The sequence below is a fragment of the Oryza sativa genome, chromosome 12 (genome assembly GCF_034140825.1).
Source record: "Oryza sativa Japonica Group chromosome 12, ASM3414082v1".
In the NCBI taxonomy this organism is placed as follows: domain Eukaryota; kingdom Viridiplantae; phylum Streptophyta; class Magnoliopsida; order Poales; family Poaceae; genus Oryza; species Oryza sativa.
In genome coordinates this window covers 28179774-28191293 of record NC_089046.1, presented here as the reverse complement: position 1 = coordinate 28191293, position 11520 = coordinate 28179774, and the positions used below count along the sequence as shown (strand labels likewise).

Here is an 11520-nt window from a genome sequence, read left to right as displayed (position 1 = left end):
ATACTATAAATCTCAATTGGAAAATGGTCTTAAATTGTTTACCGGAAAGCAGCTGCAATTAAAATACATTACTCCATCCGTCTCAAAATGTTATAATTTAGGATGGAATTAGACCCATCCACCAGATATATTTTAGCTACAGTAATCTTTGTCAGGTTGCTGTTTGATTATTTAAATTTTATGCAAGCTGGTATCCTGGAGTAAGTTTTTTTCCCTAACTGTTTGTGACTTCTTGTACTTTTCTGTTTACAAATATAAAAAAAATTTGGGTGCACAATTTATTTTTTGATTTGATCCATCTTACAACTATAATTATTTTCCATAGTTAGGCGTGATATTTCTCAATCAAAGAAAGTTGTTAGGGTGGTTTCTCGTGGTAAAATCAGCCTATTTGGATTTAAGTTCTATACTTAACATGGGTGTCCGTATTTATGCATAATTATTCTTTCAGTGTTAGACAATGTACCTATGACAGCGTGGCGTCCATGGTAACTTTGTTAATTTTAAGATATGCTGACTTAATTTTTCAGAGGTACTTATAGAGATAAAATATGTGTATGTTTATAGGGATGCATGTGCGCGTATTTCGAGAGCATGCCAAACAACATAAAATCCTTTATACCTGCAAATGGACTGAGTGGTATATTGATTGGTGGTGTGGTTAATTAGTGTCACTAATTTGGATTGTTGGCCACGTCGGTCGGTGGGTCGATCGTCATAGAGAAGTTGTCGGACAAATTAATTCATTAATACAATTGCACGCAAAGCACCTCTCCATCAATTCTTCATGGTCACAGCCCATTATTAACTGGAGTAATCTCCAACTATCATCTCTGCATCGGTGCTGGCAACCGACGACTTCCAAGCTCACCTTCACTTGTCTGGAACAAATCATGCATGCATATACACTAGAACTCCAGATGATACATGATACACCCTCCTTTCTAGATGTTTGACGCCGTGAACTTTTTTAAACATGTTTGACTGTTCGTTTTATTCAAAAACTTTTGTGAAATATGTAAAACTATATGTATACATTATATGTATACATTAAAGTATATTTAACAATTAATCAAATTGTAAGAAAATAATTAATAATTACTTAAACTTTTTGAATAAGTTGTCAAACATGTTTAAAAAAGTCAACGGCGTCAAATATTTTAGGATGAAGGGAATATATTCGTTAATTGCTCCTCATGCGTGCATATACACTACTACTCCCGATGACGCACACACACAGAGATATATAATAACCCTCCCTTAATAAGTAATTAATATAGGAGTAATTGTTCAATTCGAGTTAAACATATATGTACCTTAAGCCAATTATTTCCCCGAGTAAGAGGATACACATGTACATTCATATGTATATATCATTTCCCTCCGACTAAAATATAACAAGTTACTGTAGGATGTATGCAGTCCGCTGTCACTTGTCACGCTGATTGTTTTGCCAGTTGTTCCTGTCAAAGGGCAAATTGACCATATCACATCATATTCATATTCACATAGAATCGCCCAAATTGAAGACCAGAGAAAACGGAAAGTGTATGAGCTCAAAACAATTTAAAGTCTTCTCTATATATATCTACATAGGTACATACAATTCGAATGGTTTTCGTACCTCGTTTATAAAGAAAGCATGGAATCCGTAGGGAACTCGGCTTGGTAGCTCAACAACTGCCACCGGATCAGCAGACATTGTCTTTGCATCAATCACATTGACTTCAGATTTCCTACACCAACGACACAAAACAAATTTGATAGTGTAAACTATAAAAATTGGAGAGCAACAGATGGGCATGCATGTTTTGTATCAGACTACAGCAACTAACATACAACATACACGCATGGAGCAGTTAATTGGTAGGGAAGGAAAAGATAATGAGTACCCTGTATTCTCGTCGTGGACAAAGAATATCAAATAACCATCATCTTCTTCTCCAGATACACCGGGTTCCCTAGGCACAAAAATTGCCTCGGACCCGAATCTACCAGGTCCCAAGTCAAATATTCCTCTCACATTTCCCCCCACTTCAAGTTGTTTCTTGCCACTGATCTCCGGTTCAGCATGTAGATCAAATTTTATAATGCCTGCTACCTTCGCTATGCTGTTTAGAATAGCGCAATACACATACCGCTGCTTTCTGTTTTCACCAAATTTGCACGTTAGAAGCATGTGAGTCAAGTGATTCAGGAAGCAGCCAAGTCTAAGTTCTCTATGATGCTGACTTTCGTATATAGTGCTTGATATATATATGGCCATCATCAAATCATCGACAAAACAGAAATGAACAATGCAGCTGATATGAACAGGTTGCCCATGATTTCCTAGAGAAGAATCATTACTTATTGAAGTTGAGACTTCCACTAAAAGTTACCTGCCAGTGTAGCTCTCATTAATTCGAGGAAAATCTACAGCAGAAACAGATAGTTGCTTTTGTGAAGCAGCACCGGTTTTCATGTTGAATCTCATCTCATACCTAAGTATATATATAACACTGGGTCAAGCATTTCATTTCTTGGAATTTAAATGGCGACTGAATTGTAGGTACATACAGCTCATTCCCAAAGTTCTCGAGATTGTCGCTTTGGTAACCGTTCACCTTGTCCAAGTCAGGATTCTCCAAGCGGCAGGTAATTAGGATAACTTCGTCACCCTCTTCCCAAGCATTAGCTGTAACAAGAGAGAATTCTAATGAGCAGATAACGTAGAACAGCATGAGATGAAATACTGATATCTTCTAGTTCCCTTTTTTTAACTCTATGTTTTTGGTTTTATGTTCTCACATTCCTAGCAAAGCACCCTTTGGAAGGCCAAGACAAATTTGTCGTTACAGTTATTCATCATCATGTCCAATGTACAAAATGTTGTACATGTGAAGTTCAAGAAGGTTACCAATGGCATACCATTGTGGAATATGAAGCAGTTGGGAAGTTCAAACCATCTGATGTTTGTGTCATCCTTTTCATAACGTTGGAGTATACCAAAACGAGCTTTCTTTGTAGGATCAAACTTGTAGATAAACTCACCATTCTTCACCATTTCCTTATAAAATGATGGGACAGGGCAAGAGTCAAATTATGAAGAGGTTTTGATATCATTTATCAAATGCTTCAATGAACACAAGTGCTACCCTCTGCAGCATATATTGACTAGGTATTCTTGAACGGAATGCATACATATGGAGTATTCATCATGGAAATCTTAAGAAAAAACAACGGATGTTCCCTTAGGATTCTAAAACCAGCAAACCACTATAAAGGTATGTGTATTAACAAGTAACAATCTGTACATGCTGAAACAGTATCCTATGTTTTGGTCAATGTTCTTCGGTTAGAATAAAGCACTGCAAACCGTACTATGATTGTTTATTGACGTAGTAAAATAAGGGGCAGAAAAAAAAAGTCTGTCAATGACCTTGGCCACAAATTGCTAGACAAGCAAAAACACCACTTACCTTTGGTCGGAACAACAGAGGAAGGTCCATGAAAATAGAATAATTCTCTGTAATGGCAAAGTCGTGCATCATTACAGATTCTGGAATTGTTATTGGCACAGGATCAAGCATGGCTCCATCCTTGGTAATGACCCGGTATGTACAGTAAGGAGGTTCATGCGAATATCCAAAAGCGAACATTTCGTCTGAAAGACCGGTAAATAAAACCTTTTAACACAATTACGATAAACAATAGGGAAAGCAAGAAATAACATGAGTTACTGTTGTGTACCTGTAAATGGATCGACCTTTGGATGAGCAGTGAAAGAGTGTTTCAACCGTTTGTCGTAATCCAACAATCCAAGAGTTTGCAAGTCTCCATCTTCAAGGACCTTAACAACATCTGAAAACGAACGCAGAAACCAGAGTTTCACAGTTGCAAAAATATTTATTTTACAATTTACATAGATCTAAATCTAAAATAAAAATCAGCTGGCATGCAGAACTGTTCATGAGAAACAAAATAAATTTCCTATGATGGTATATGAAATCGACCACATATAACATATTGTGATAGTCTGACACGATAATCATGCATAGTGCAATGCAATATTCATAAGCCAATAATCATTTGGAAATGCTTTGTACTGTTGTAAAAATCTCAAGTGATTGATTCCTTTGCTATTCTTATGATATTGGAGATGAAACAGGTAGATTTTCTCCTAGCTTTGGGGGGGGGGGGGATTTTGCCATTTTCCATTTACACAAAAGTAAGCTGGCAACCTGGTCGCGTTTGTCAAAAATAAAGGATCGTGCTGTTGAATTTCCAATGGCATGTGTAGTGGCTATAGAAAAATGTAGTATTAACGTTTTAAGCTAGATGTGAAAATACCACACTGGGTCTAGCTATATCCATGTTTTGTCACAACTTTCCCAACTAGCCATTACCATTATGGGATGAGAACTTACAGGGCTTATCTGCCTCTGACAGGGCCATAAGTTTACCATGGTGATAGATAAGTGCAGTATTAGCTGAAAAAACAAAGTCACCAAATCAATAAAATGGTGTTACACCAAATGGTCGTGAAAAAAAATGACAACATGCAGTGCAGAAAATTGTCCTGCATTTAAACATGATATTTGAATAGGTTCTGCGTAAGATAAAAATAACCTGTCCCATGTCCATATGTAAAATCCAATACTTTGAGTTTTTTCCGGAGTTGTTGCATTTGGACCATAAACAATCCATAAAATCCCTTCAGGTCTCCAATCTGTAAAATGTAAGAATCAGGTAAAAAAAGCACATGCATGTATTACTGATTGTCAATGGCCATAAAAGAGCTGGAGAGTTAGGATTTAGAAGTAGTTATCAACAGGACTTGAATTTTCTAATGGTACATTTAAGGATGATCATGAAGTTACATTGATGTCACCGTAGGTCAACTATATAGTCAGGCAGTTAGTGTAGAAGCAAAGAAACTAAGAGGACATAAATAAAGTGAGGTCCCTATGACTATACGACAAGTTCAAAGCTGATATGCATATGAAATCAACAAAAATTCGACACTGCAACCCAACATGCAAGCACAGAGAGATCTGTGAGAAAACCGAGAACCAAAAATATGCTGAAGAAAATCATGCTGGGTAAGGTATGTCGCTAAGAAGCAGCAGTAAACTGAGGCCCTGTTTAGTTCCCATGCAAAAACTTTTCACCCTGTCACATCGAATGTTTGGACACATGCATGGAGTATTAAATATAGACAAAATAAAAAACTAATTACACAGATTGCGTGTAAATTGCGAGACGAATCTTTTAAGCCTAATTGCTCCATGATTTGACAATGTAGTGCTAGAGTAAACATTTGCTAATGACGGATTAATTAGGCATAATAAATTCGTCTTGCAGTTTACAGGCGGAATCTGTAATTTGTTTTGTTATTAGTCTACGTTTAATACTTCAAATGTGTGTCCGTATATCCAATGTGACGCCAAAACTTTTCACCCCTGGATCTAAGCATAGCCTGATTACAAAAAATCTGAAGATTAAGTTAAATTGAGAAACTTATGTACAAACTAGAAAAGTCACACTCGCCAACAAGCTAAACAGAATACATTTTGGAGCTGTAGTCAAGAAAATACTACAGTAACAATCGATTAATTGCAAAGACATGAGAATGTCTAATCAAACAATTGAAGTTACCTTCATAAACTTTGCTCCACCAAAATACTCTTCTTGCTTGAGACGAGAAGTCTTCACATATCTCGACACATAGGTAGCTTTCCCATCTTTGATACGCATCGCATGGATCATTCTGTAAGAAACAAAGTTATGCACATTTTGAAATCTTATTTTTCCACGCACGTGCCCTTGTTAAACTCCTATTTTCACTTCCAGAAAATAAAAAAAAGAACACATTTTGATCATGTTTGCAAATATGTTATAAAACTATGAGGTACTGTTAATATGTCACCAAAACATTAAAATTTAGAAGTACTAAAAGTGCTGCAAAATGGCAATACATAGCGTCAAATATGCCCATGAAACCATGAAGATATATAACGTGTAAGATCTGCATCAAAGAACGATTTTGCCATATCTGCTCTGAAGATCAGAATGTTCTGTGTGCAAATCTGTCAGTCTGACACTATCTTTAAACAGTAGAGGAAAAAAAATTTGCTTTAAACAATGGACTACAATATACATGCGAAAATTAAATTCTAAGAAACACTACATGGAACAATAGATTTTATCATGTAGACTCTTATTGGAAAGAAAAAACTCCAATTTAGGGGCAGACAGTAAGACCTTAGTCAACTGCTAAAGAAGTGGATAATGCAATAATTATCTGGGAATTAAATGTATTAGCTAGAGAGAAGCAGATATGTATGCCGTTAAGGATATGCATCTGACCACAGAGAGGCTAATATGACATACCCATCTCCATCAAACCTGTGGAAACAAACAGAGAATATGAAATCAATTAAACACGTTATGCACAGATATTGGAAGCAACAGGCCAACAGGTATGAGGATATGTATTTTGTGTTTTAGAAAATAGAGTACAATTGTCCCTTATATGTGCATCAAAGCAGAGGCATAAATGCAAACCCATATGGATGACAATTTAAAATCTGTACAGTTTGTTTTTGTTTGGACGCACTAATGAAAACAAGATGGCAATCCTTACAATAATGTCTTTTTAAGAGAAAGGAAAATTGTGATGAAGCTAGAGAGAGAGAGAGAGAGAGAGAGAGAGAGAGGGAGGGGTTAATACCAATGATAGCCAGCGACAGGGACAAACTTTGGATTGGGTCCTACCCTGACAAATTCTCCATTCAAGCACTCCTGTGGAAAACCAAAGACGGGTCAGTGAGAAGGTGAAAGCAAAAAAGAGGAGGCCGCATACATGATCTTGATGAGTGCCTAATGAACAGTTTGTAGAGGTAGTGTTGAAACACAGTTATCATTGTGAACGACAGAATGTTTGATCGCTTCCACCATAGAGGTTGTTGTTGCATAATTTTTGATAAAGAGATTTTGGTGGTCAAAATGGTTCCTAGGTGTCATCTTAGTGCAGAGATGAATAGGCGAAGAAAAAACATGAATGAATGAATGAATGAATGAATAGGGTACAGGAGAAGAGAAGGGGAGAGCAGGGGTAATGGAAGATGTCAGTTTGAGTGTTACTACATGCATAGTGATGAGAAGGAGAGATGGAAAAAATTAGTGTTGGTAGTGTACATAAATTGGCGTTGACTAGTACTAGTATGTGGTGTGGTGCATTAATTGGCGTTGACTAGTGAGACTGTTCATCGTATATATGATACCCAAACAAACCATTGGAAAGGACAATCTGGAGTGTATTTTAATCTCTTTTGTTGAGGCGACAAAGATTTGAGCTATGGGCAGTACAGGAGGAAGAAAGGGGGAGAAATTTCTTCTCCTCCTTTTTTTCGTTTCTTTCAGAGTGGAGTGCTACATAATAAGAAGCAGACAAGGCAGGGGCTTTTAACTATTTGCCACTGTTAGAGATTTGGCAAATAACTATTTGCCACCCCTATATGACATGTGAGTCCACATATGTCTATGACATGTGAGTCTAATGGCAAAAAGTTAATTGTCACATCTAAATGTGGCAAATGGTTAAATATCTCGGCAAGGCAAGCAGATGGAAGTAGTAGTGTTTATGAATGAAAAGAAAAGGAGGAGGATAGGATAGGGGAGGTGTACGGGGAGGTGGCCGCGGACGGGGAGGGCCGGGGCCGGCGGGGTCTCGTGGTGGACGGGGGCGAAGTTGCCGGAGAGCCAGTAGAGCGGCTTGGAGGCGTCGTGGCCGAGGCGGACGGCGGCGCGCTCCAGCAGATCGAGCGCCCAGGAGGCGAGGCCCCTGCGAGGGCGCGGCTCCGGCAGCAGCAGCACCTCATCGCCATCGCCGCCTCCCATACTCCTATCCTATGGCCTATGGGTATGGGGGATTGAATTGAATTGCAAACTAGTACTCTCTATCCTACGACGACGATGGAATCTATCAATGGCAGGCAGGCAGCAGGCCGGCCGGCGGATGGAATCCAATGGGGAATACTATACTAGTAGTAGTGTTCGTCTCTTTTGGTGCGTCTGCTTCTGCTTACACTACTGCACACGACATGAGTATGTAATGTACTAATCTAGTACGTACTGTACGTGTCTACCTCACATTCACATTGGCTGAGGTCTGTCTAGCGCCTCACCCACCCACACACATCCGTTGCTTCTCTACTTGTACTAGTACAAGTCAGCCCTGCCAATCGAGTTGCTCCTCTACTGCCGCGTTCCCCTTCCATTAACCACTCAGCTGTACTACTATATTAACCTTCTTGTGGCTCACATATTTACTCATTCTTATTTTCCTTTTCTTTTTCCGAACGGTGCGGTATCCTTGTTATCGTCATCACTCCATCACCCTTATATTACGACCGCGTGGCTTAAGCGCATGAATTAATAGTGGTACTATTTTATACCCACATTTCTCTCTCTCTCTTGATTGTATAAGTTGAATTTAAACTTGATTTTTGATTTTCAAAAGCACTGATAGTTTGATACAACGTACACAACTCTGAATTAAGGCCCTCTATTCAAACTTGAAAATGATGAACTTTGCCACCTTCTCTAGGTATGACATATGTACGACTCTTTTGTATGTATACAAGGGATCGAGCTAGGTTTGCTTAACTGGAAGTATTTAATCTTCTAATTACATTTACTCCTCCAAAAACAGGCATATATAAATGTAAGTTAGGTAAGTATATGGGTTGCAATTAGTAATAAGCTAATGAAGAGGAAGAGGGAGGTAGGGGTAATGAAAATAGAAGGAGTATATGGGAAAGAATTACAAAGGCATGAACTCCTCGTCGATGACCTTGTAGTGCTTCTTGGCGTCGTACTGCTGGACGATGAGGACGGAGGCGGTGGAGGAGAAATCGGAGGAGGCGAGGATGTCGCCGACGGGGCCCAGCTCAAGGCACTCCGCCCACTCCTCCAAACCCTCCGTCAGCACAGACCGGCGGTCGCGGCCCCGGCCGACGACGAACAGACGGTACTCCGCCTGCAGCGCCCGCAGCACCGCCACCAGCTCCGCCCCGTCGCCGACGTGCTTCTCCATGTACCCGATGGCCTTGCTGCCGGCCACGTGCTTCCGGTAGAACTCCGCGAAGAACTTGTCGTCCACCTGCGCCTGCACCTCCTCCTGCCCCAGCACTGACGACGCCGAGGAGGAGGACGACGCCCCCGCACGGCGGCTACTCTTGGACGACTCGAACAGGCTGGTCCGCGCCCGCGCCCTCGCCTGCGCCGTGGCGTTCTGCACCACCCGCAGCGCCGTGAGCCGGACGCTGGCGTGCTTGGACATGAAGGAGGCGAGCGTGAGCGCCTCCCGGTCGTCGGCGCCCCCGATGAAGACCACCACGACGCCCTGCGACTGCGACTGCGACGCGGCGGCATCGACGTGGCGGTGGCGGTCCACCAGGATGCCGACGGAGCACGGCGCCAGCTGCAGCACCTTCTGGTTGACGAGGCGGAAGCCCAAGGGGCGGGGGGGCTCCATGTCCATGGCCCCCCCATCATCCTCACGCCGCTGCCTCTTGTGGAAGGGCAACAGCACCAGCGCCGCCATGGCCTCCTCCGCGCAGATGCAGATGTCGCTGTGCATGTCCGTGAACGACGACAGCGCAAGCACCCTCCGCACCCTCACCGCGCCATCATCCCCCTGGTACGCGTCCAGCGCCTCCCCGATCTGCTTCCGCATCTCCGACACCTCCTCGTCCACCACCGTCACGCCGTCGAACCCGCCGCCCTTGACGATGGCCGCCGCCGTCTGGTCCGTCAGCTGCACCATGTCCACCGCGTACACCGCCAGCTCCCCGTTCCCGCCGCCCCACCGCAGCGCCTCCATCAGGAACGCCAGCGTCGCCACGTCCTGGGGCCCCTGCAGCCCCACCACCAGGCGGAGCTCCGTCGCCGGGTCGTGGTGCTGCAGCCCCATCAGCCGCCACTGCACGCTCCGCCGCGCCCACGACGCGATCGCCATCCCCACCATCGGCGTCGTCGCCACGTTCACCGCCACCATGAAGATGATGGCCATGAACGACTTGTCCGTGATGATGCCGGCCTCGAACGCCGCCAGCGCGCAGTACACGTGGAAGTACCCCTTCACGTTGAGGAGCAGACCCAGGGCGAGCGCCTCCAGCCAGCCCAGCCCCCGGAGCAGGCCGGCGGCGGCGCACCCCACCAGCTTGCCCAGCGTGCCCATGGCGGTGACGAACAGCACCTTCCACCAGGGGAAGGGGAGCTCCATCACGTAGACGCGGAAGCCCTGGTCCTTGCGGAGCCCCGCCGCCTCGATGTCGTCGGTGGTCTGGCGGAGCGAGAGGCAGACGTGGGCGACGTAGAGCGGGAGGACGAAGGAGCTGAGCACCAGGTTGATCTTGCTCACCAGCAGCCGCGACACCCTCCCTTCGCTGGGGAACGCCAGCCCCACCAGGAAGGCCGCCATGTTCACGTCCAGCCGCAGCGCGGAGGTGAACCAGCACAGCGTCGCCGCCACCAGCGCCACCAGCGACAGGTCGAAGCCCCGCATGCGGCGCCCCTCTGGGTTGCGCCCGTCCACCCACTCCGCCATGGCCCTCGACACCAGGCCCGACATGAGGACCACGGCCAGGACCGCGGCGGTGAGCGCCGGCTGCGCCAGGGGCGAGGCGGCCCCCTCGGTGCCGGTGTCGCGCCAGATCATGCTGCCGATGGCGATGAGCATGGTGGTGAGCATGTCGGAGGCGATGCCTGCGCCGACGGCGAGGCGGCCGACGGCGGTCTTGGCGATCTTGAGGTCGGTGGCGAGGCGGGTGAGGACCGGGGAGGCGGTGTTGGCGAGGGCGGCGGCGAGGGCGAGGAAGGCGCGGAGGGAGTTCTCGTGGACGATGCCGGAGGTGGGGCGCATGATGGGGGCGTGGAAGAGCGTGACGAGGACGGCGGTGGAGAAGATGCCGGCGTAGGCGACGGCGGCGTCGGCGGTGGGGGCGTCGAGGAGCGCGGAGGGGTCCATCTCGACGCCGAGGGCGAAGAGGTAGGGCGCGAAGACGAAGCCGCCGATCTTGCCGAAGACGAGGTTGATGGCGTTGGTGAGCGAGAGCACGCGGAACTGGGCGAGGACGATGCCGAGCAGCAGGTCGGAGAAGATGCGCGGTTGGTACAGCTTTCGGAGGAGAGCGTACAGGATCTTGCTGGTCACCAGGATCACGCCGAACTCGAACAGGATGGTGTTGTAATTCGCCGACAATATGCTGCTTGTCATTGAGCAATCCATTCCTCCCATCGATTACTATTGATCTTGATCGATCTTCAATTCAATTCATTGCAATTAATCCGGCAGATGAATTATATATTGAATATACATGCATGCACGGATCAGATCGGACTCAAATTAATTCAATCAAATCAAATCAAATCAAAGGGGTACGTGCATTGCATTGCATTGCATGCACAAATTTCCTATCTCCATGGCTGCAATGCATGCATCAACACTCCACAAGCTCATGAAACAGGGGT

At 44.8% G+C, this 11520-nt stretch overlaps 2 protein-coding genes across 2 annotated transcripts; both read right to left on the bottom strand.

The window, feature by feature from the left end:
- Window positions 1–1245: 1245 nt before the first annotated feature.
- Window positions 1246–8070, bottom strand: LOC4352923 (carotenoid 9,10(9',10')-cleavage dioxygenase). Its single transcript, XM_015763863.2, has 14 exons — window positions 7672–8070; window positions 6716–6786; window positions 6376–6390; window positions 5641–5752; window positions 4612–4711; window positions 4410–4472; window positions 3733–3843; window positions 3462–3646; window positions 2911–3049; window positions 2560–2677; window positions 2382–2483; window positions 1893–2147; window positions 1625–1736; window positions 1246–1463 (listed from the first exon to the last, which is right to left on the bottom strand). The coding sequence occupies exons 1-14, from the start codon at window positions 7882–7884 to the stop codon at window positions 1437–1439; spliced, it is 1623 nt and encodes a 540-aa protein (XP_015619349.2). The 5' UTR covers window positions 7885–8070; the 3' UTR covers window positions 1246–1436.
- Window positions 8071–8535: 465 nt separating this feature from the next.
- On the bottom strand, window positions 8536–11464 carry LOC4352922 (cation/H(+) antiporter 28). Its single transcript, XM_015763861.3, has one exon. It carries the CDS (start codon window positions 11285–11287, stop codon window positions 8810–8812), a length of 2478 nt encoding a protein of 825 aa, XP_015619347.1. The 5' UTR covers window positions 11288–11464; the 3' UTR covers window positions 8536–8809.
- Window positions 11465–11520: the final 56 nt, after the last annotated feature.

Coding starts and splice junctions, on each gene's coding strand:
- LOC4352923 (XM_015763863.2), bottom strand. CDS start 7,884: ATGGGAGGCGGCGATGGCGATGAGGTGCTGCTGCTGCCGGAGCCGCGC. Junction 6,787..7,671: donor CCGTCCGCGGCCACCTCCCC/GTACACCTCCCC, acceptor GGTTTTCCACAG/GAGTGCTTGAATGGAGAATT. Junction 3,844..4,409: donor GTCAGAGGCAGATAAGCCCT/GTAAGTTCTCAT, acceptor GTTCGTTTTCAG/ATGTTGTTAAGGTCCTTGAA.
- LOC4352922 (XM_015763861.3), bottom strand. CDS start 11,287: ATGGGAGGAATGGATTGCTCAATGACAAGCAGCATATTGTCGGCGAAT.